General features: G+C 40.7%; 1 protein-coding gene across 6 annotated transcripts in view; it reads left to right on the top strand.

Moving 5' to 3' along the window:
- The window catches only part of slc22a7b.1 (solute carrier family 22 member 7b, tandem duplicate 1), a 45,821-nt gene that overhangs the window by 5,607 nt on the left and 14,883 nt on the right, over positions 1 to 25,331 (top strand). For 2 of the 6 annotated variants that reach the window (XM_036592728.1, XM_036592729.1), the window contains exons 3-11: positions 23 to 126; positions 1,395 to 1,549; positions 16,939 to 17,107; positions 17,460 to 17,583; positions 18,760 to 18,869; positions 20,742 to 20,956; positions 21,057 to 21,165; positions 22,515 to 22,721; positions 24,119 to 24,230. The exons of 3 other annotated variants lie outside the window; for them this stretch is intronic. In XM_036592728.1, coding sequence (XP_036448621.1) covers positions 23 to 126; positions 1,395 to 1,549; positions 16,939 to 17,107; positions 17,460 to 17,583; positions 18,760 to 18,869; positions 20,742 to 20,956; positions 21,057 to 21,165; positions 22,515 to 22,721; positions 24,119 to 24,200 — 1,275 coding nt within the window. In that variant the 3' untranslated portion in view covers positions 24,201 to 24,230. Of the gene's footprint in view, positions 1 to 22; positions 127 to 1,394; positions 1,550 to 16,938; positions 17,108 to 17,459; positions 17,584 to 18,759; positions 18,870 to 20,741; positions 20,957 to 21,056; positions 21,166 to 22,514; positions 22,722 to 24,118; positions 25,036 to 25,331 lie in introns of those variants that run through there. One more of the 6 variants, XM_036592725.1, reaches the window with a different exon arrangement.

The raw sequence follows: 25,331 nt of genomic DNA, 5'->3' as shown, positions 1-25,331 counted from the left end.
GTCGTATTACATTTCCCTCCAGTTTGATCTGGTTTGTGATACAAAGGGACTAAACAAAGCCTCGGCCACCATATTCTTCATTGGTGTCATGTTTGGAGCCGTATTCTTTGGCATCCTTACTGACAAGTAAGTCAATTTCAACATTTTCTTTGCTGATTAGCTTTTTTTATGGATCAAAACTGTCTGTGTTTGTCTTTCCTCAAGGCTTCATTAGTCTTATTCACCTGCCATTTTGCTTGTTGCATCACACTCAGGGTGGACCATTCTGTTCTGCTGTCACACTGTTTTGCATTGATTTCTGAGGCCAGCCCAGCTATCTTAGTCTAACTACAGAGCTTTGAGTGGATTGAGTCAAGGCTGAATAATGTTTCTGATTTCTGATTCAGCATATTCTCAGCACTGCAGTAACACTGACGTGGTGGTGGTGTGTTAGTGTGTGTTGTGCTGGTACGAGTGGATCAGACACAGCAGTGCTGCTGGAGCTTTTAAACACCTCAGTGTCACTGCTGGACTGAGAATAGTCTACCAACCAAAAATATCCAGCCAACAGCGTCCTGTGGGCAGCGTCCTGTGACCACTGATGAAGGTCTAGAGGATGACCAACACAAACTATGCAGCAGCAGATGAGCTATCGTCTCTGACTTTACATCTACAAGGTAGACTGACGAAGTAGGAGTGTCTAATAGAGTGGACAGTGAGTGGACACTCCAGCAGCACTGCTGTGACTGATCCACTCATACCAGCACAACACACACTAACACACCACCACCACGTCAGTGTTACTGCAGTGCTGAGAATGATCCACCACCCAAATAGTACCTGCTCTGTGGAGGTTAGGCTGGTACCCTAACCTCCAGCCACGTTCTGTTACTCGTGCACATTTCCTTTGAAATGTATCAACATTATTTTACATTTGCAAAATTCTGAAAAGCTGCCAAAACTGGCAGAAAATGCATTTTATGGCTACGGTGAAAAATCTAATATACAGTATATAAAGAGGAACGTCCTCTTCAGCTGAGTGATTCTCAAACTGCTTGATTTGATTTGTGCTAGTTCTGGTTTGGGTCTCGTGCCCCCACCCCCACCACCCCAAAAAATCTTTACAGAAGTATAATTCCCTTTATAATCATGGATAAAACTTTCAGTTTAATTGGTTCATCCCGTTTTTTAGGCCCTTTGCTGTCATGAGAACGCGTCTTACACTGAAAACAGTTTTGCTCTGTTTGTTGTAATTGCTTTGGTGTTTCAGTTTGTTTTTTAAGCTTAAACTTAAAGTGGGGCATCAGTTTCAATTCATATCAATGCAGTCAGAGTTGCCAAAGGCAGTTGTGTTTCATCACAGCATGAAGACGGTGTATTAATGGCCTCTCAGTAATGGAGCTCTCTGTGTGCAGGTATGGCCGCAAGAACATGCTGCTGGTCTCCTATGTCTCATCGATAGTCTTCAGTGTGGCCAGTGCCTTCTCTACTAGCTTTGTGATGTTTGCACCATTTCGCTTTATGACTGGATTCAGCCTGGCTGGAATCAGCATAATATCCATCGTCCTCAGTGAGTCTGTATCAGTCTCTCTCCACACTGCCTTCATCCCGTACACCCCTCCTCTCTAAAAAACATGTTGATTCCAGAACCTTTTGTTTTATCAGTAAAGCAGTGGAGTTGGTCCAGCTTCTGTTCCAGCTAGGGATAGTTCACCAATTGGTCCATAACACATTTTTGTCTTTTGGTAACAGTTAGATAAAATAGGCCGGTCACGATTATAAAATTTTAGCTGATGGTTGATTGCCATGTAATTGCGATTAACTTTTTTTTTTTGTTCATTGTTGGCAGCTAAAGGGGCCAAATTGGCTGAATAGCTGTCTTGCTTAGTAGCTCCAAACTGACGACAGATACAGCTTAAAATCAAATAAAAAAACATCACTCACCACTGCCCTCTAAAGGTGTTACAGCACCTCTGAAAGAACTTCTCCTGTTTTCGTAAAACCCATGACGTGTCTTTTATTTACATGCATTTGCCTCAACCCTGCTGATAAAAACACACCCAATTCCCTTTATGTTTGTGGCAACATAAACATGTTTGTGAAAGCAAACAACTATGGAAAATAATTGCTGATCAGCTCAGCTAATCAGGCGATTATGTAGTTAAAAACATTCAGGTACAAAATCTATTGTGTATCGTAATCTGTGAATTTTGAAGCCTTTGCACAGATATTTTTGTTTTGTGTACCATAAAAGTAGTTTTTTGCATCATAAGTGTTATTTTGATTACTGAGCTGTGTGAACAAGTTCCATGTTATTGTAACTGTCCTCTTGGTGGCCGTAATATATCACACATAAACAACTCAAGGTGGGAGATAGCCAGGCTGAAGTACGGCCTCCACATGGTGGAGTTAGTTTTAACGGTAACACTTTACTATAGGGTGCTGTTCATAAGGCTACATGACACCTACATAAGGTTGTCATGACAACTGACATAACCCTACACAACTATTCATAAGTGTTTAGTACAACAGGCATCATCTGTCATACAGGCTACTTTAGCTGACATTCATCAAAATTGGTCAATTTAACATTTATAGCAAATGACGCGTGTTGGAATAAGCATTAATAAACAGTTATGTACGGTTATGTCAGTTATCATGACAAGCTTATGTAGGTGTCATGTAGCCTTATGAACAGTACCCTACAGTAAAGTGTTACCGTTTTAACACAGTGTTACAACTAAGCCTCCCAAAGGAAGGAATAGTAGAAATGTATATTCCCCATCTAAATTAAAAATAAAGTTGTTATGCACAGATTTATTAGAAACATACTACAAATGTCATGTAAAAAAAACTATATTTTCATTTTATTTCCTGATACCTGCTCTTCTCTCTCTTTGATCAGCTGAACCTTAAGTAGTGCTTGATGTGAAAGCTTGATGGCATAGTGAAAAAAAGCGTCTGAAGAAAAGTAAAAAAGCTTAAACTCTCCATTTAGCGTTATGCAAACATCATGCCTACATCACAAACCTGCCTCAAACCATTTTCAGTTGTTAAGTCAGGTCAAGTAGACTCGCTTATGTGGTTTCTGACACTGTATAACATGCCATTGGACAAAGGAGCAGACATAGTGTGACAGTGCAGAAAAGTACAACCTACTGTTGTTCATTTTCATAGATAACAGTGTGTCATAGTGTCAGAAACCACATAAGCAAGTCTTTTTGAAATGACCTAGCAACTCAACATGGTTCGAGGCTAGTGTGTGATTTAGGCTTGCCATTGTAATGTGGACCACGGACGTCATCATCACTAGTTTTCGTCCCTCTAATAACTCCAGTTGAGTATGTAGATGTGATTCGCCTGTGCCGAGAACACGTTACATGCAATAATGATACACATAACCTCTTGTGATAGAAAAACAGTTCCGTTAGCCAAAGACATTAAAAGAGCACAGACGAGAGTGGGGTGTCCGGTCTTGTCCGCAAAGGGCTGGTGTGGGTGCAGCCACACCGACTGTGGCTAAGATTGGGCACCCCTGGACTAAAGGGATTTGGGGGTTGGTTTTAGAGGAGGCATAATGAGATCCAGCACCAAACGCTTAACAGGTAGACATGTATTCTCGAGATTTGGCCCCACAAGACTAAAGAATTCACAAGCTACTGTCAACATCACTGCATGAAATCAAACGTTTTTCTGAAAATTCTAAGTTTTAATGTTCTTGAGGTCGGACAGTACATGTTAGCTTGATTTTAGCCACAGAGACAAGCAAGTGCTTTTTTAAGCACCTGGGTCATTCTACAGAAACGTCCACTTTTCTATCTCTCCATAGGAGTCACTGGTGTTACCAGTACTCACTGGTGTTACACATAATAAAGGTAACACCAGAGACATTTTTAATGAAAAATGCATTTCACTAAATGGCTGCTAAAGAGCATCAAACCACATGTCGTCAATCATGGAATATCTGCTAAAATATGTAATTTAATTCATTTGTATTCTTTTTTTTTTTTTTCAAAATTACCTAAAAATAAAGTCGGTCACACCAGTGACTTCAACTAAAAGCTTCATATGAAATCATGAGCTAAATGAGAAATCTCTGATAACTGAAAGACACAGTGGACTCACCATGTGCTTTTCTTCATAGATCCTCAGAAAACAGGTAAAAGGAAGTCCAGTGATGTCATCAGTGTGATTTTTTGTTACTCAGTAACACCAGTGACATGACTCCTAGAGAACTTTCATTATATCTTTTATAATCTTTTATAATATTTATTTGGCATTTGTTTTCTTTATGTCATATAAATCAACCCGGCCGAATAGTGATTTAGCTTCTTTATTAGGGATAAAAGGGAAAATTAAGCGCTATACACTGTTACTGCAACACTCCTGTTACGTTTTACTCACAAAGCCCTCCTGAACAAGTGCAAGTGTTAGCCACTCTACTTGTTTGTCCATCATTACAAGATACAGGAAAGATCTCCGTCATCTGTGATAACTTTATTAATGTTTTGCTTATAAGAACAGCCTTGCAACACCCTAGCAGTAAGCTTCAGTAACATTTTCGGCCTTGGTGCACTCACTGGCCACTTTATTAGAAACCCCGACCTTGTATCTACACTCTGTCCATTTTATCAGGTCCACTTACCATAGAGGTGCACTTTATAGTACTACAGTGACAGACTAGGTCAGAGGTCAGCAACGCAAATGTTAAGAGCCATTTAATTCTTTTAGCAAAAATCATTTTGGGAGCCCCAACATTTTATGTCCATTTTACCACCTTGGCTGTAAATATGTCTCAGTATGTGCTAATTTGCTAGTATAGAGTAAAAAAATAAAACATAAAAGAAAGTGCAGACTTACTTTGCTCTGCTTTAAGCTTCAGCTCAGCTAAAGCTGCATTTCTCGCATCTCTGGCAGGAAACTTTTCCAAAAGTGGAACAGTTTCTTGTAAAATGTCTCAACTTTTTCTGAGGCTGAAGTCGTTTCTTATTTACCAGCTTCTTGTTCAAGTTTTCCTGTCCCACCTTAAGTGGTGCCTGAGGCACCAGAACATAACTACTTTTAAGGTGAGACAGGAAAATTTAAATAAGAAATTGACTTCAGCTTTGCGACTTTTTAGTGTTTGACAGTTTCTCATTGGAGATTAAACATATCAGGAAACCAGCTGGGGTGCTTATAAACACAAATAACTCCATTAGTTTCTGAATTATCGATGTTCATATTAAATCTTTCTCTTTGTCTGGCCAAGATTGTTTTCTGCGTTGCTAGGGTGACCAACAGTCTGCATGCCAATCTTCAGGGTTAAAGGGTGACTTAGCAGTTCTACATTAACTCCAGTGTTTAAGACCATGTAGTGTTCAAACTGTGTTAGAACGATCAGCAGAGCAGCAACAGGGCAGTAAAAGAGCCGCATGTTGCCGACCCCTGGACTAAGGGTTGCACAGACTAATCGACTTGTCGACTTTACTTTAAGCTTATGCTTTAAAGCTTAATGTTGACTAGTTGCTATTCATGTGATTATGACATTGGCAATATGGACACCTCAGAGAAGACAACATAATTGTTGTGACAACGCAACAGAATCCAGACGCTCGCGGTGTAAAAGGGCGAAAGGTGTTTTAATGGAGTTTGGCCACGGCTGGGTCAAAAAACAAGCATGGGTCAAACCCAAACAGCAGATACAAAACACAACGATGATCAATTCACCGTGCAAAATAAACCAAGGGGCAAGACAAAAGGGCAAGTCAAAAAAACAGTCCAGTGGGTCAAAAACATAGAACACCAAATAACAGGCAACAGTATCCAAAAAGGAGCAAGGCTAAAGGCAGAGTCGAGAGAACAAAGCGAAAGGTCAAAATACACAGCAGACAAGTGATCAGTAATAATGCTCAGTACATTCGTAAAGAAGCAATACCTCGCACTGAACTTCACTAAAGCCCGGGCTTATAAACTATCCTGTCCTGATCATATGATCTAAAACAGGTGCAAATAGTTAATACTCAGGAAAACGAGAGCGCTGATAGGAGTGCGAGACATTGTCAGAAGTCATGTGATCCCCCAGAGGATTGCGGGTATTGGAGTCCGTCGAAGTCTCCGAGTCAGAGGGACGTAGCCCAGTCATGTGATCGTCCTGAGAGTTCTGGGTAATGAGGTCCATATCATCCCGTGATACCGGCGAATGCGTGACAATTGTCGACTTTAAAAAATCGGAAGTCATGCAACCCCTATTACATACTGTAGTTCATCTGTTCCATTGCATAATATGTTACCCCCTCTTCTTTACCCCATTCATCAATAGTCAAGACCTTCCCAATTGTTTTTATCAGTTGAATTAGTGGATCTTAAAGTGATCCGCTGAAAAATCTGTTTTATACAGTTTTCTTCCAAGTGTAGTCGATCAGCCAGTAATCTCTGAAGCTAACAAGTAAAAGAAGCTTATACTGTCCAGTTAGCATTGTGCAAACATCAAATCTAAATCACACACTCGCCTCGAACCATGTTGTGTTGTTCAGTAATCTTAAGTAGACTTGGTTCTGACCAGAGGCCTCACTGTGGATTTGTGGATTAGGGGGCTAAGACTTTACTAGGCGGGGTATGGAGGGATTTTTTTTTTACGGCCCCAAAACATCTGTTCATCGTGAACTTTTAAGATTAGCAATAGGAATAAAATATTACCGTTTGGCATACAGAAGATCTGTCTCTTCATAGTTTGTATCAGACACGGATCTAATATGATTTCAATGCTGTCCATCCACTGATTCAAAATTCTGGGGTCCCTGAAAATGTGTTTATAATGACAGTATGCTATGCATACTTTAAAGCAGATGCCCAGGTACTATATCCGGGAAAGGTCATTGTTTAGCCGGATTCACTCACAATGGGCAAGTTTCTGTCACTGATATGCTTCGTAGAGATGCGGTAATGGTCTTGCCTCAGTGTGGCGCCGTTGCAAATTGGTTCACCCAGTTGGTTCTTAATAGCCTAGCAACTGTAACTATGCCTTCTGAAAAACTTTACAATATGCGTTTCCAGAACATGAACAATTAAACCCAACATTTTGTTGGCTCTGAAGCTCATATCAGTGCTGTTATTGCACTGGTTAGGGGTATTTCGCACAGTGCTCTTACGTAAGCTGCAGGTCCTAAATATATTATGCGAAATACAGACTATAGATTAGTACCTGATCAGACCTACTCCTTCAGCTTCTTTCTCTCGCCCTCCTTTCCTGTGTTTAGCAACATGCTGTTTTATTAAATTCAGATTCCCAAAAACACGTGACAGCCGCCTCTCTAAAAGGAACTTTGTGTGTCCATCTACAGGTTGAGGTATTCAGTGATATGGATCATTCTACAGAAACCCTAGTGTTTACAGATATATTACACTTAAAAAACATGTTATGGGTTACAATTTATTTATATTTTAAATTAGAACAATTAGTTATTTTAACAATTACACCTTCTTGAGCCGTCAATTTAGCAATATTGGTTTTTAAATCAGTTATATAGAATTCCAAACAGCACAGAAGAGCTCGTCCCCACAGTCATGTGTAAAGGCTGAGTGCCATAGTTTTGAGGTAAAAAACATGCTTTTCTGTACTTTTAACTGCAATAATCTATACATGGAGTCGTGTCACTGGTGTTACTGTGTAACAAAAAATCTCTTATTTTGAAATAAAAATCACACTGATGACATCACTTGACTTCCTTTTACCTGTTTTCTGAGGATCTATGAAGAAAAGCACATGGTGAGTCCACTGTGTCTTTCAGTTATCAGAGATTTTCTCATTTAGCTCATGATTTCATATGAAGCTTTTAGCTGAGGTCACTGGTGTGACCGACTTTATTCTGAGGTCACTGTGAAAAAATAGAATACAAATGGATTAAATGACATATTTTAGTGGACATTCTATGATTGACAACATGTGGTTTGATGCTCTGTAGCAGCCATTTTGTAAAATGCATTTTTCATTAAAAATGTCTCTGGTGTTCCCTTTCTTATGTGTAACACCAGTGAGGATCAGTAACACCAGTGACTCCTATGGATAGATAGAAAAGTGGACGTTTCTGTAGAATGACCCATATATAATTGCGTTATGGACAACGCCATGTGGCCTTTTCACTGACGTTAACTGCTTGCAAACAACAACTTATAGCTATTACTAACGCGATGTTTCAAATACTGAAGAGAAGTATATAAATAGATAATATAAAGATCAATCAATAATGTGATTTCTAACTCTTTTGCTTCTGTAAGGTTTAGATGCGTAGACTAAAATAGGAAGCTCATCAGTTAACTATCATTGTCGTTATATAGCCTATCCCTTTTTCTTCACCTCACATAAACCTAAAGTTAGCTAGCTTACAAGAAACTGGGTAAAACACATAATTTGTCATGAATCCATATTGTAGGTAGGTATCTACATTCTATAACTATTTACTGTTTCACTCTGTATATTTTATATAGAAATAAGGTCTAATGTTTATTTTAGCGAGCCTGTGTAGCAGCACCAGAGCCCCTCCCTTAGGTCTGATAGGATTGGCTTACAATTGGCTTACAGGGTCTGATATGGTTGGCCGAGCCAGGCTTAAAAAACCTCTAGAGCAGCAGCAGCACCCCCTTCTGTTCACGTCATGCTATCACAGTATCTTGACACTGTATCGATGACACAGTTGAATAATTAGGAATGGATGAGAAAAACTGTTAATGTTTTGAATGAATAACGTGCATTTACTAAAACTGGCCTAACAACACCCCTGACACTATGTAACTTGCTGTTGGACAAAAGATGACATTCCAGAAAGGTATAACATACTGTTATTCATTTTCATAGAAAACAGTGTGTCATACATTGTCAGAAACCACATAAGCACATCTATTTGAAATGACCTAGCAACTCAGTGCGATTCAGGCATGACGTTTGCTCGATGCTAAGTGGTGGCTGTAAATCTCCATTCCACTCCCAACAGCTTATAACAAGAGAGATTTCTTGATGTGTTTTGGAACAAAACCCTTCAATTACAGATTGTAGTACATCTGTTTCTCTAGAGGATCTGTTAGCCACCCTTTACCCTCGTCATCAATGGTCAGGACCCTCACAGGACCACCACAGAGCAGGTATTATTGGGGTGGTGGATCATTCTCAGCACTGCAGTGACTCTTATATGGTAGTGGGTGCACATGCTGCATAGAGTGGACCACACACAGCAGTGTCACTGCTAGACTGAGGACATTCAACCAAACTACAAATCCAGCCAACAGCGTCCTGTGACCAGAAACTAACCACTAATGAAGGACTAGAGCATGACTAACACAAGCCATGCGGCATCGGCTGGTGTTGGTCATTTGTATCGTCTTTAACTTCACATCTGCAGCGTTATTAACAACAAGATTACTAAATGGTTCTTGGGCTGGACACACAGTTCTAGGAAGAACCTTTAATGAGTATAGGACTTTTACATTATGTAGAGGTTCTTCACACTAACATCTCATTTACAAACATGGTTCTTTAAAGAACTGTCCAATGAAAGCAGTTTTCTATGGTATCACTCCAAAGAAGAGTGAAGGCAGACCAACAAGGTAGGAGTGTTTAATAGAGTGGACAGTGAGTGGACACAGTGTTTAAAAACTCCAGCAGCACTGCTGTGTCTGATCCACTCAGACCAGCACAACACACCTTAACACACCACCACCACGTCAGTGTCACTGCAATGCTCAGCATGATCCACCACCCAAATAGTACCTGCTCTGTGAGGGTCCATGGGGGTCCTGACCACTGAAGAACAGGGTAAAAGGGGGCTAACAAAGTATGCAAAGAAACAGATGGACTACAGTCTGTAACTGTAGAACTACAAAGTGCACCTATATAGTAAGTGGAGCTGATAAAATGGACAATGAGTGTTGATACAGATTAAGTGGCCAGTCAGTATATTTGAAGTGTTCTTGGCTGGACTAGAAAAAAAAACAGAAACTTGAGCTGTTGCATTTGTGAGACTGAGGATTTCATCCTGGGGGTCCTGACCATTGAAAAAGATGGACTTCAATCTTAATTGTAGTGCACCTGTTGTAAGTCAATGGAACCAGACATTTTTCCAAGTCATTCTGGTCCGTTTCTTTTGGTCCATACATCATGAAATTTACACACAATATAAAGGACAGTAGATATTTTCAAATTATGTCAAAAACTAAAAAATGACAAAAGTGGATATATGAGGTTTTGTTTTCCAACAGCAACGATATACTCAGATAAGCTTGGACGTCCGTATCTATTTGAACGACCACACTCATTCCAAATGATGACATTAAAAAAGAAACCTTCTTATATTATCCAATATTGCTGAATTGAACATATTGGGAGAAAATATGGCCAGTGAAAAAGTAATGGCACATTTTATATTTTATTTTTTATTGTTTTTCCAGTATGTTTGCTTAGCAAATAAATAGAAATTGTGCAGTAAAATGACCAGAAAAAGCCATTTTTAAGTGTTCTCACGGTGCTCCAGTTTTAATATCTCACCCTCTTTTCTTCTGCTCCATTACCTCCACACCTTCTCTTTATGATAGAGTTCTCAAACTGCTGGGTAAAAAGTGAAGTGTTGAGGTGGAGCTGACTTTGACACGTGACCTGAGCTAACCGTGATTTTGTCTGTCAGCGTACTTGTCTTTCTCAGTGCCCCCAAACCGACAGTGTTATCAAGAGAGTGTCTCATGATAACAGGAAACTGATCCAAGATAAGCAGTCAGTAACGCTAGTGGGATCCATTAAATAGTAAGCTAGGTGAAGGCTAAGTTCAGAGGTCAGTGAACTGCAAAAGTGATGTCTTCAGCATATAAGCAAGACAGTGTTATATCCAGTCATGTGCAAAAGTTTGCGCACCCCTGTTCACATCACCTGCATTGTTGGTTTTAAGTGAAAATAAATTGACATCCTCTACAGGGAACTGTAACGTTGGAACAGAAAGCAGACGCTCGCGGTTTAAAGACAAAAAGGAAGCTTTACTTGGGGAATCAGGGATGCGCACCGTAGTCAGATACGGAGCATGGGTCAGTTCCAAAAAACACAGCAAGATGAGAATGGCTACCAAAACAAACAAGGGCAAAACAGGTCAAAGTCCACAAAACAAGCAAAGGGTCAAAATCACCAATCTGAATATCCAGGCAGAAGTACAAAAGGTCAAATCCAAAAACAGAGTCAGAAAACATGAGAAGAATAAAGTCATAACCAGAAACACAATCAAAGAAAACGCTCAGTAGTTTCATAAAGAAAGCAAAACCTCACAAAGACTCTAACTAAAGCCCGGGCTTAAATATTATCTAAAACAGCTGCAAAGCATTAGTATTCTGGCGAACTGGAGCGCTGATTGGATGATGAGGATCTCTCCGGAGTCATGTGACTTTGCTGAGGAGTCTGGGAAATGGAGTTCGTGTCAGAAGATGCGAGCAAGGGAACTAGCTTCGGCTGGTGAGTGGCAGGAAGCGTGACAGGAACACGTTCAAATAGCACAACCGTTTCTGTTATCTTATCATGGTGTCTCTGCAAACGCGCCGGAAGGGAGGCAGGGGGCCCCTTATGTGGGCGACCCCTGGAACGTGGAGCAGGCTTCTCCAGGTGTTGGCTGTGAAAGTCTGCAACGAGACCTGGATCCAAAACGTCCTTAGCCAGCACCCAACTCTGCTCCTCAGGACCGTAACCCTCCCAATCCACCAGATATTGCAACAGTCCACCCCGCCTCCTGAAGTCCAGCAACCTCCGAACAGCGTAGACCGGTGCCCCATCTATCACCTCCGGCGGGGGTGGTGTGACGTCCGGCGACACCTCGTCCAATGGGCCTGCAACAACAGGTTTAAGAAGGGACACATGAAAAGACCGTGAAACTCTAAACCTTGGGGGTAATTCTAACCTATAAGTCACCTCGTTATAAAGTCATAAAGTCAATGGCTACATGAGACCAAGGTCTGGCAGGTATCGGAAGGGGCATTAGCTTGCCTGCAGGTAGAGTTTTCAGGGTCTTACATTGTGAGCAAGTGGAGCATGACTGAACAAGGAATGGATGTCTTTAAGCATAGACTCCCACCAATATCTGTGAGCCAATAGCTGATGTGTTCGTGTCTCCCCAGGGTGGCCCGAGGTCAGGGATGAATGGGCCCAAGTTATCAATCTATTACGACATTCTGGGGGTACATACTGTCTTCCTGCAGGACACATCGATTTCCCAGCGTATCAATGAAAGGATCACTTCTGGGGGTAAAATGGGTTTAGCGTCCTCCAGCTTTGTGTTGAGACTGTCTCTTTGATGTATGCGGGAAAGAGCATCGGCCTTGGTATTACGAGATCCTGGTAGATAAGTGATGCTGAAATTGAAACGAGCAAAAAACAGTGACCATCTAGCTTGATGAGCATTTAGTCTCCGGGCACTCCTAAGATATTCTAAATTCTTGTGATCAGTGAGCACGGTGAAAGGATGGTTTGCTCCCTCAAGCCAATGTCTCCACTCTTCTAAGGCTAATTTTACCGCTAGTAATTCTCTATCACCAATATCATAGTTCATCTCTGCTGGCGACAACTTGTGGGAATAAAAGGCGATCGGATGCAATTTCTGTGGGGACCCAGTTCTCTGCGACAAAACGGCTCCTACGCCAGTCTCTGATGCGGCCACTTCTACCACAAAAGGTTGGGAAGGATCAGGGTGTTTGAGAATGGGAGCCGTAGTAAAAGCTGCTTTGAGACGTTGAAAGGCAGCCTCTGCTTGCTCTGACCATCGGATCTTTTTTGGTGAACCTTTTAATAGGGAAGTAAGGGGAGCTGTGATAGTGCTGAAATTTCTAATGAACCTCCTGTAAAAATTTGCAAATCCCAAAAATCTTTGCAACTCCTTGACTGAAGTGGGAGCGGGCCAATTTACCACTGCGTCAACCTTGTGATCATTCATGGTCACTCCCTGATTAGTAACTACATATCCTAAGAAGTCGACAGACTCCAAGTTGAACTCGCATTTTTCTCCTTTAACATATAGATTATTGTCCAATAGCCTCCTCAACACTGCACGGACATGTTGCACATGAGTCTCCTGGTCTGGTGAGTAAACGAGAATATCGTCTAGATATGCAATGACAAAGTTCCCTAGCATATCCCGCAGTACCTCATTTATGAAAGCCTGGAAAACAGAGGGCGCCATAGAGAGCCCGAAGGGCATCACGAGGTATTCATAGTGCCCCCTAGTGGTCATGAAGGCCGTCTCCCACTCGTCTCCCTCTCTGACTCTGACCAGATTATAGGCACTTCTAAGATCCAGTTTAGTGAACAACTTAGCCCCTTTTAATTGTTCTAAAGCAACTGAAACTAGGGGAAGCGGATAGGGATAGGGCTTGGTGATTTGATTCAGGGCTCTAGTCTATGCAAGGGCGCAGTCCTCCATCTTTTTTCTTTATAAAGAAGAAACTAGAGGAGATTGGGGAAGTGGATGGCCGAATAAACCCTTGTGTTAAAGCCTCCTGAATGTATACATCTAGGGCTTTCTGTTCTTCTTGGGTCAATGGATACACTCTGGCCTTGGGGAAAGTAGGATTATCTAGCAACTCGATAGCACAATCATATGGCCGATGAGGTGGTAACTTGGTAGCGTTTGTGAGCCTGCGAAGTCTTTCCTCTGGTGTCAATCGCACTGAATCACACTGCATGGGTTCCGTGGCTTCAGGTGATTCTGGTGGGCTCCCTATTCTGGAGAGGATTCTTCTGGGGTTTCTATCAGGCTTGTGTTTACGACGATTTTGCAAAAGATGATCCAGTTTAATGGCTAGATCAATGAGTTGATCTAAAGACAAGTCATCATCTTTGCATGCGAGTTCATTCAATATCTCCTGGTTGAGTCCTTGTCTGAACATTACTAAAAGGGCAGCTTCATTCCAGCCAGTACTGGCTGCTAGAGTCCGAAATTCTAGGGAACAATCGACCACTGAACGAGCTCCTTGTTTAAGTTTAGCCAATAATTCCCCACTGACCCTGCCTTCATAAGGATGATCAAAAACCATTTTGAATTCACTAAGGAATTGGACATATGACAAACTGTGAATCCTGTTCCAGCTGGCGGTAGCCCACTCTAATGCTTTACCCGCTAACCTTGATACAATGAAGGATGTCATAGCCTGGTCATTACTAGCAGGGGAATTGTCAAAAAACACAGTACACTGGAACAAAAAGCCTCTACATTTGTCAGGGTTACCCTCAAACTTATCTGGTTTGCTAACCGGGAAAGTAGTAAATGTGGTCAACACGGGAGCCAACAGAGTCGCGATGTTTACTTCAGGTTCAGTCACGCTGAGATTCTGAAGCTGAGTGCTCAGTTTTTTGACACTAGCGACGAGCTGCGCCAACTGGGACTGTTGATCAGCTTGCTGATGAGCTAACGTCTCCAGCGAGTGAGTTACCCCTGGACAGAACCTGCTGATGCCTGCCGAGTAGCTGTCCTTGCTCCATCAATGCCTTTTGGAAAGCTTCCGGATCCGCCATCTGCATAGGTGGCGAGGTATTCTGTAACGTTGGAACAGAAAGCAGACGCTCGCGGTTTAAAGACAAAAAGGAAGCTTTACTTGGGGAATCAGGGATGAGCACCGTAGTCAGATAACGAGCATGGGTCAGTTCCAGAAAACACAGCAAGATGAGAATGGCTACCATAACAGACAAGGGCAAAACAGGTCGAAGTCCACAAAACAAGCAAGGGTCACAAGGGTCAAAATCACCAATCCAAATAACCAGGCAGAAGTACAAAAGGGCAAATCCAAAAAGAGTCAGAGAAAACGAGAAGAATAAAGTCATAACCAGGAAAACCATCAGAAAGGAAACACTCAGTAGTTTCATAGAGAAAGCAAAACCTCGCAAAGACTCTAACTAAAGCCCGGGCTTAAATATGATCTAAAACAGCTGCAAAGTATTAGTATTCTGGCGAACTTGAGCGTTGATTGGATGATGAGGATCTCTCCGGAGTCATGTGACTTTGCTGAGGAGTCTGGGAAATGGAGTTCGTGTCGGAAGATGCGAGCAAGGGAACTAGCTTCGTCTGGTGAGTGGCAGGAAGCGTGACAGGAACACGTTCAAATAGCACAACAGTTTCTGTTTATTTGCTGAATTTTACATATTGGGGAAAAAAAATGAATTATATAAAATATAAAACATGCCATAACTTTGGCACAGACTTCATTAAGTTTCTATGTTAAATTCAGCAAATAAACAGCACTTGTGCAGAACGTGCAGAAGCGTGTTCTCTGTAGAGGATGTGTTAATGTATTTTAAATTAAATTAATTAAAATGAATTACAGTTAAACAGAGGATGTGATTATAGATAATAGAAGGGGAAAAGGGGAAAGATTTTAGGAGTCCTGCTGCCACAAGAGGGCGCCCAAAAGGCTGAAAAGAGACAGAAAGATACTGAAAGGCATTTCAGATGCTTTATTTAAAATTTCAATTATTTCAAACAATTAAAAGGTATATAATAATAATAATAATAATAATAATAATAATATTATTATTATTATTATTATTATTATTATTATATTCAGGGACAGTACCACTAAGGGGGAGGCAAGATCCTGGTCGTTGTGTTTGGAAAGCATAACAGTAAAAGATATATAAGTCGTAAATGTGTATGGAAAAGTTTGAGCGCCCTGGTCAAATGCCGTTTTATTGATTTTCTAGGTGAAAATAAATGAACACGTCCTGACAACACACATATGTCATTTTCTCTGCAAATTTTAGAAAGAATGTCTGTTTTTATTATGTTTAATATACAATATGAATATGAAAACTAACGTAACTTTTGCACAGGCCACATTTTAAGGTCCATATTTTCTCCAATATGTTAAATTCAGCTATTAAATCCAGCCAACAGAATATTTCAGGGACTCAGCCGTGTGTCACTGCCAGTGTGCTAATTATGTATTTAATTAATTTCTGATATGATCTCTGCTGTTCAAATATGAGCCACTCTGGATATGAATTTTATTTTAACGTCATTTTAATACTATACAGCTTTTTCAGTCTTTATGAAATCATCTACAGATCCATTCATCATTGTGGACACATCTTTTTTTACAGGTTCTTAAAATTTTTGGAAACCTATGAAGTTGTGGAGCCCTAATTTAATATGCAGTACTGTGCATAACTCAGAGTTTTATATCCAGTCAAAACAGCCATTAAGTAGTTATTGATTTTTCAGGAGATGTTTCTGAGGCGATTATATGTAAGATAATCTACACAATGAAGGATAAAGTCAAATGAAAAAACAGTTAAAAAAATTACTATAAGATACAGAGAAAATTACACTATTAACAACCACCTGCAACTCCTGGTAGACCACCAAATCTGCAACCCCCCATTCCCCAAAGATAAACAACACTTAACGCTTTCATCCCAGTGCCCACAGGACGCTGTTGCCTGGATATTTTTGGTTGGTGGACTATTCTCAGTCCAGCAGTGACACTGAGGTGTTTAAAAACTCCAGCAGCACTGCTGTGTCTGATCCACTCAGACCAGCGCAACACACACTAACACACCACCACCAGTGTTACTGCAGTGCTGAGAATGATCAACCACCCAAATAGTACCTGCTCTGTGAGGGTCCATGGGGGTCCTGACTAACAAAGTATGCAGAGAAACAGATGGACTACAGTCTGTAACTGTAGAACTACAAAGTGCACCTATATAGTAAGTGGAGCTGATAAAATGGACAATGAGCGTAGAAACAAGGAGGTGGTCATAATGTTACGGCTGATCTGTGTTTATGTTTTATAGCATTTTATTGTTTCGCTATATATGGAAGGTTTTCTGTTACTTTAATCCATAATTCATTTCTGAATAATGAATACTGTTATGCAGACAGATTGATCGACTCTGATCTGCGGTCTTGTGTGTAATAAGCTGTAGTCAGTGTTGCTGATATTGCCCCATGTTCATCTGTCATTTTGTTGTAGGTATTGAATGGGTGGACATTGAGCACCGCACGTTTATTGGTGTGATGGGTAGTATGTTCTGGTCAGTAGGCAACATGCTGCTGGCTGGCATTGCTTACCTGGTCACTGACTGGAGAATGCTGATCATTACAGTCACCACTCCGCTTTTGCTCGCTACTGCCATCTGGTGGTAAGGAACTGACAATGCACACATTCATGACTACTTTAAATGTGTGAATATACTCACTGGCCACTTTATTGGAAACCTCGACCTACACTGTAGCCTGTGTGTTCTGGTGATTTGGCTTACCTCCATTAATAAACCATATGTTTATAGTCTGGAATTTAAAGACTGGGTCTTCTAAACATTACATAACAAGATGTAGATGTGTTATTCAATATTTTCATTCAAATGAGAAATATGGTCACTTTTGAAATATGAGGCATTGTGGAATGAATTTTAATTTTAACTTAACTGATGTTATGCTGCAGTTGTTGGTAATCCAGGCCCAGATTTTTCATTTCTTATTGAACTCTCACAGGTGGATCCCTGAGTCTGCACGGTGGCTGATAGTGAGTGGACAGACAGACAGAGCGTATTCATCCCTGAAGAAGTGTGCCAGCATTAATGGCAGAAGAGATTTCACATCCAAAATCAAACTAGAGGTGTGTAAAACTGCATTGTTTCACATAAAACCTAATTCTCGTTTGTCTACATTTCTGTTTACTGTCAGTAGTTGATAAAAGAGCTCCTGGGCAGGGATTAAGCCCAGTCCTGGACTACACAGCATTAAAGGAAAATACACAGATCAGCCATAACCTTGTTTCTACACTCACTGTCCATTTTATCAGCTGCACTTCCTATATAGGAGCATTTTGTAGTTCTACAGTTACAGACTGTAGTCCATCTGTTTCTCTGCATACTTTGTTAGTCAGGACCCCCATGGACCCTCACAGAGCAGGTACTATTTGGGTGGTTGATCATTCTCAGCACTGCAGTAACACTGGTGGTGGTGTGTTAGTGTGTGTTGCGCTGGTCTGAGTGGATCAGACACAGCAGTGTGCTGGAGTTTTTAAACACTGTGTCCACTCACTGTCCACTCTATTAGACACTCCTACCTTGTCAGTCCACCTTGTAGATGTAAAGACAGAGAAAGTAGCTCTGACTTTACATCTACAAAGTGGACCAACAAGGTAGGAGTGTCTAATAGAGTGGACAGTGAGTACCAATCATATTTGAATTATTTCATATACAGTTGTGTGCAAATGATTGGTCAAATGACATGTTTTGTGGATTTTCTAAGTGAAAATAAGTTCACACATCCTCTGTTTCTGTACAGTTTGTGTTGGTCATCCTCTAGTCCTTCATCAGTGGTCACAGGACGCTGCCCACAGGACGCTGTTGGCTGGATATTTTTGGTTGGTGGACTATTCTCAGTCCAGCAGTGACACTGAGGTGTTTAAAAACTCCAGCAGCACTGCTGTGTCTGATCCACTCAGACCAGTGCAACACACACTAACACACCACCACCACATCAGTGTTACTGCAGTGCTGAGAATGATCCACCACCCGAGTAGTACCTGCTCTGCGAGGGTCCATGGGGGTCCTGACCATTGAAGAACAGGGTAAAAGGGGCCAACAAAGTGAAATATAGTTCAGGATTTGGCTTTATTCCTCTTTGGAAAAGCCCGACCCAAGATGTTCCAAAATAACCTTTTCTTTAATGCTCTCTCTCTCTCTCTCTCTCTCTCTCTCTCTCTATATATCTCTCTCTCTTTCTGTCTCTCTCTCTCTCTCTTTCTCTCTGTTACTCTCCATCTTTCTCTCTTTCTCTTTCTCAGACTCTCTCCACTGTTGCGGAAACAGATACGCAGGGTCGCATTTACACCTACCTAGATCTTGTCAAAACCCCACGCTTAAGGAGACTGACCCTCTTGACTGGCTTTGTGTGGTAAGTGTGCTTGTATTTTTACTAAAAGAATACACAGTACTGTGCAAAAGTCAGAGACCACCCATTGATTTATGCCATTTCCAGTAAAAAAACAGCCATTACATACATGTTGTTAAATTTTCACCATCTGGAAAAAAACAGAAAACATATTTAACAGAAAATTACACAGAACAACTAAATAAAATATCTATATTTTCAGTATTTAGTGTGTCCACTCTTTGCCTTTATTAGACTTTTTTATGAGACTCTTTTCAAGGTTTCAGTTTTTCAAAGAAAACTGTAGGGATTTTTTTCCACACCTCCAAAGTTCAGTCTTAGAAGTTGGTTGCATTTTGTGCTTCTTATGATTAAAATGAATCCTAATTATAAATTTAGACTATCAGTCCATAAGACTGTAGTCCACATCTCAGATGTCCCAGTTTGGTGTTTTAGTGCAATTTTCTTCTTTTTTGTCTATTTCCTTAGTATTTTCTCAGTTCTTCTTAACAGCTACGCATCCTTTCAGACCCATAGCGCTGAGTCGTCTTCTCACAGTGGAAGGATGGACAGAAACACCTGTGGATGTTTTCAGATCTGAGCAGCTTGATTTTCTCCTCTCTCTCAGAGATGAAGGATTTAGGAATCTCATTTTAATATATTGTTTTTTCCCTTTATTTGAAAGCAGAAAGCAGTATTTGACCTGTATTAAACTGAAAATGGTACAAGGACATAATATATAACATTTAGGACAGTGTATTCAGTGTATTCAGCCATCACTAATTTTTCAAAGTATTTTTCCCAACCCTGATTATGACTTACCTTCCTTGTTCATAATAGTATGTCACCTAAGACCTTGGAACGTTAGAATAGTCCATTATTACCATGATACATCTGGTTCCATTGACTTACATTAAAAGTACAGTATGTTTTTACCTTCTCCTGTAAAGTTACCATTTTGGAGATATGAGGTTTTGTTCCAACAACAGCGATACACACACACACACACACACACACATATATATATATATATATATATTTATGTGACCACCTCCTTGTTTCTACGCTCATTGTCCATTTTATCAGCTCCACTTACTATATAGGTGCACTTTGTAGTTCTACAGTTACAGACTGTAGTCCATCTGTTTCTCTGCATACTTTGTTAGCCCCCTTTTACCCTATTCTTCAATGGTCAGGACCCCCACAGGACCCTCACAGAGCAGGTACTATTTGGGTGGTGGATCATTCTCAGCACTGCAGTAACACTGACGTGGTGGTGATGTGTTAATGTGTGTTGTGCTGGTCAGAGTATATATATATATATATATATATAATATATATATATATATATATATATATATATATATATGAGGACAAAATATACTATACTTTTAATAAGAGTCAATGGAACCAGACTTTTTTTTTAAGTAATTTTGGGCTGTTTCTTTTGGTCCATTCATCATGAAATTTACACACAGTGTAAAGGTATTTTCAAATTATGTCAAAAACTGAAAAAACGACAGCAGAGATATTTCTTTATTTTATAATAGGTTATTTAACATCAACATCTACAGTATATCTAAATTGTATTTCTATGTGGCTGCCTAGCTTTGCCTAGTGCAAAGACCCCCTCCTGCTTGTAAACTTCTCCTACTTTAATCTTATCTCCGCTATCTGGTGCACTGCCGTGGAGGATGGGTTCTCCTTTTAGAGTCTTGTTTCCTTTAGAGACCTGGTTGATGCCCTTAGGGAGTTTTTCCTTTTGAGTCTTGGTTCCTCTCTGTGGTTTCTCCTCATACTCCTCATACTCTGAGGACGATTCTGGTGAGAAAGAGCACATATGAACAAGGAGATCATCTATAATGTATCTATACAGCTTCTCTTCTTCTCCCGTAGGTACGGTGTGGCCTCCACATACTATGGCATCAGTTTAAACATCACAGGCTTCGGCCTGAACCTCTACCTGACCAATTTAATCTACGCCGCCATAGAGGTCCCTGCGAAGATCTCAGTCTATATCAGCCTGAAGAAGATTGGACGAAGGCCCACCCAAGTGGGCACACTTCTACTTACTGGAATCTGCATCATCATCAACATCGTCGTGCCTAAAGGTGACACTCTACCAAAATGGACGTTTGAGAATATGACACTCCTTTGGCTGCCCCCCTCCCCCCCTCAAAAAAACAGCTGTGCATGTGTTTCTGTGTTTAGATTACTGGACGTCCCGCACTGTTGTAGCAGTGCTGGGTAAAGGACTGTCCGAAGCTTCCTTCACCACAATATTCCTCTACACCACAGAGCTCTACCCTACAGTCTTACGGTCAGTCACGACAACAAGATACAAGAACATAAAATGTGAACCAGGGGTCGGAAACATGCGGCTCCGGAGCTGCCTGTGGCTCTTTAACTTCCCAGTTGCGGCTCCACAGCAGAATTAGATTTCTAGTAATAATCCTAATAAAAAAGTAAAAATAAAATAATCCTCCTTTGCACTAAAATAAAGCTCTGCTGGTCGTTCAACACAGTTTAACAATAAATTATCTTTAACGCTGGAGTTAATGTAGAACTGCTAATTCACCCTTTAACCCTGAAGATCAGCACAGACTGCTGGTCACCATAGCAACACAGAGAACATCTCGCCTAGCTAGTAGCTAACGAAACGGCAAAGAGAAAGATTTAAGACGAACATCGATAATTTGGAGACGAATGGACTTATTTGCATTTATGATCACTCCCATAATCATATGGTTTCCTGATACATTTAATCTGCAGTGAGAAAATGTCAAACACTAAAAAGTCACGAAGCTGAAGTCGCTTCTCATTTACCAGCTTCTTGTTTGAATTCTCCCGTTCCACCTTAAATGGTTCAGCGGTTACATTCTGGTGCCTCAGCCACACTTTAAGGTGGAACAAGAAGCTGGTGAATGAGAAGCGACTTCAGCCTCGTAAAAAGTCGAATGTTAAGAGACATTTTACAAGAAACTGTTCCACTTTTGAGAAAAGTTTCCGGCTGGAGATGCGAGAAAAGCGGCTATAGTTGAGCTGAAGCTTAAAGCAGAGCAAAGTAAGTCTGCATTTTTGTTCATATTATAGTTTTTTAGCAAATCGCTGTGGTCGGGTCAAAACCTTGTATCTCCATTTTTGAGTTTTTTCAGTTTTTGACATAATTTGAAAACACCTGTCGCCCTTTACATTGTGTGTAAATTTCATGATGAATGGAGCAAAAGAAACGGCCCAAAATTACTTGAGAAAAATTCTGGTTCCATTGACTTACATGAAAAGTAAAGTATGTTTTTTCCTTCTCCTGTAAAGTTTCCATTTTGGAGATACGAGGTTTTGATCCGACAGCAGCGATATACTAGCAGATTAGCACATACTGTGACATATTTACAGCCAAGATGGTAAAACTTCAATAAAATGGACATAAAATGTGGCTCCCAAGGTGGTTTGATTTTTTGGACAAAGTGGCTCTTCCTAATGTTTGTGTTGCTGACCCCTGGGCTAGTCTGTTCTTTTAAGGATTAAAGTTACATTTTTGCATTAGATTATGTAAAATAGGCTGAATTTCAGCACATAGAATGGGGAGGCTACTGTACATGTACAACTTGTGGATTACATCAGTTTGATTTATGAACTTACGCTTTCTCCTCCTCTCCTTTGCCGGAGCAGACAGAACGGAATAGGCTACAACAGCTTTTTGGCTCGACTGGGTGCCTCCATCTCACCTCTTATTATGTTATTGGAGGACGTGTGGCTCCTCCTTCCTCAGATGATCTTTGGTATGATGGCTATTATCTCTGGCCTGGTGGCCTGTCTTCTTCAGGAAACTAACAACACTCGACTGCCTGAGACCATAGAGGACATCGAGCAGACAAGGTAAAAACATGCCAGTAGTATAAAGAGTTTACAAAATGAAGCATTAGATAAATAAATGCCTCATAAGTTCTCAAACTTTTTTAGTGCTTTCTCTGCCATCCTCGAACAAAATACACCATGTGGCCAAAAGTATGTGGACACTTGACCATCACAACACCTATAGGTGCTTTTTGAATATCAAATTTCCAAACCAGGGGCATTAATATAGAGTTGCCCCCGTTTTGCAGCTGAAGCAGGGTCCACTCTACAGGGATGGCTTTCCACAAATTTTGGAGTGTGTCTGTGTTCAGTCAAAAGAGCATTTGTGAGGTCAGACACTGTTGGGTGAGAAGTGCTGGCTCACAGTTGACATTCCAGTTCATCCCAAAGGTATTCAGTGGGGTTGAGGTCAGGGCTCTGTGTAGACCACTGGAGTTCCGAAAGGGGCACGGTCATGCTGGAACAGGAAAGGGTCTTCACCAACTGTTGCCACAAAGTTGGAAGCATATAATGGTCCAAACCTGATAAAGCAGCCCCAGCTCATTATCCCCCCTCCTCCAAACTTTACTGTCGGCACTATGCATTCACATAGGTAGCGTTCTCCTAGCATCCGCCAAACCCAGATTTGTCCGTCAGGCAGCCAGATAGACAAGCGTGATTCATCACTCCAGGGAACATGTTTCCACTGCTCCAGAGTCCAGTGGTGGTCTGCTTTACACCACTCCAGCCGACACTTGGCATTGCACAAGTGATCTTAGGCTAGTGTGCAGCTGCTCGGCCATGGAAACCCATTTCATGAAGCTCCCAACGCACATTTCTTGTGCTGATGTTGCTTCCAGAGGCAGTTTGAACTCACTAGTGAGTGATGCAACAGAGGACTGACTTGTGGCAAAGGTAGCATCATGTAACAGTGCTTAATTTTATACACCTGTAAGAGATGGGTGTGGCTGAAACACCTGAAGTCAATAATGGTAATTAGCAGGGGTGTTCACATACTTTTGGCCATATAGTGTATGTCCCAAAAATCAAAACCCCTAGAATTTATAAGCAGCATGGTTTGAGTGCTGACATCACAACAATAAGGGTAAAATTCATGGGCTTTGGCTTTATGTCTAAAGTAGCACAGTCAATAATACTGTCACAAATATTTACATGCATGATATTGTTTTCCTCAAAATAAACCTGATTAGACTTGAATGCAATAACTTTAAAGCTATTGTAAACAATCATTTATATTAAAAACACTTGCTGTCCCCAGACATTTGACAGGCAGTGTTGCATGTCTATGCATTATACGTTTTATAGCAGTAGGGTCTTTGTAGTGGTTAATTAAAGGGTAATTTTAGATTTATGTTCAAATCATTGTTAATGTTCCTATATTAATTATCTACACCATTCTCTGTGTCTGTTTTCTACAGAAAGAGATCCCTCTGCATCACCTCACAGGAGCAGAGTGAAATCCCACTGAAAACAGCAGTGCCTGCAGACAAAGCGCCATAATTTCATTTTTCTAATGACAACCTTATTAAAAACTGGCATTACTAACTCATGCTCTTCTTCAATTACTTTATAAGGTGACAATATACAGAACCAATGAAAAATGTTTCTGCAGTCAATTATATATGAAAAATAATTTGCACTAGTTCAGTGAAGACTGATTGTTGGTGCAATATGAGGTGCCATACAATAAGAACATATTTTATATAATTTACAGTTCATCTGTGGTTTTCTTGCAGTACACCAGAGTGTAATATGAACCAGGTTGTTTAGCAACCGAAATGATGACATGCAGAATAACATTGTTTAAGAAATGAACGCAAAAAACTGGACAAACTACAACATTTTTCTTCAGTTTATCTCATCTACAAGTTCAAATAAGCCAAAGGACGAAAAATGACGTGTATGTGATAACTCTTAATAGAGATTTTAAATGGGATAATTTGGTGAAACCAGCTCCTGAAACGCCTCCATAAAATATGCTGATGAGGTGGATCAGGTGTGTTGGGGCAGATCCTGTGGAGGGGGGCTTGACCACTGATGAACAGGGTAAAGGAGGGATAACTAATGCAGAGAAATCTGTAATTGTAGAACTATAAAGTGCACCTATATGATAAGTGGGAGTGATACATAGTTTACTAAGTTATAACACCCTTTGGCAGATACTTGCAGAAGCTTTTTTACCCAGCCAGGAGTCTTTTTATTCTTGTTTTAGACATTTTCATCCACTTTTTCTTGACTGATTGTGTCACATTTGCTTCAAGAATTTGCTGATATTTAGTGGAATCCATTCTTCCATTTACTCGTGCAGTGTTTCCTGAGCCCTGGCTACCACACATTCCCCAAACATAATATATCCGCTCCAACGTTTAACGGTTGGCAAGGGGTTCTTTTAATCAGATGCTGCTCCTTTTTTGATGCACCCCCACTCCTGTGTCGGTTAATGTTTCTGCAGGTCTTTTGCTATCTCGTGGGCAGTTTTGCTTTGCCTTTCCTGTCAGCATATGAGCTTCCTGACATTTCTAAGTGACATTTCAGACAGTAGAAATTGGTTTTGTTATTGTTTGCTGTCCAGTGTCGACCAGAGAAGGATGAGTTCCCCTTTGAGTCTTGGTTTCTGTCAAGGTATCTTCC

This window comes from Colossoma macropomum, unplaced genomic scaffold, assembly GCF_904425465.1.
Source record: "Colossoma macropomum unplaced genomic scaffold, Colossoma_macropomum, whole genome shotgun sequence".
Classification (NCBI taxonomy): domain Eukaryota; kingdom Metazoa; phylum Chordata; class Actinopteri; order Characiformes; family Serrasalmidae; genus Colossoma; species Colossoma macropomum.
This window is presented reverse-complemented; position numbering and strand designations above follow the sequence as displayed.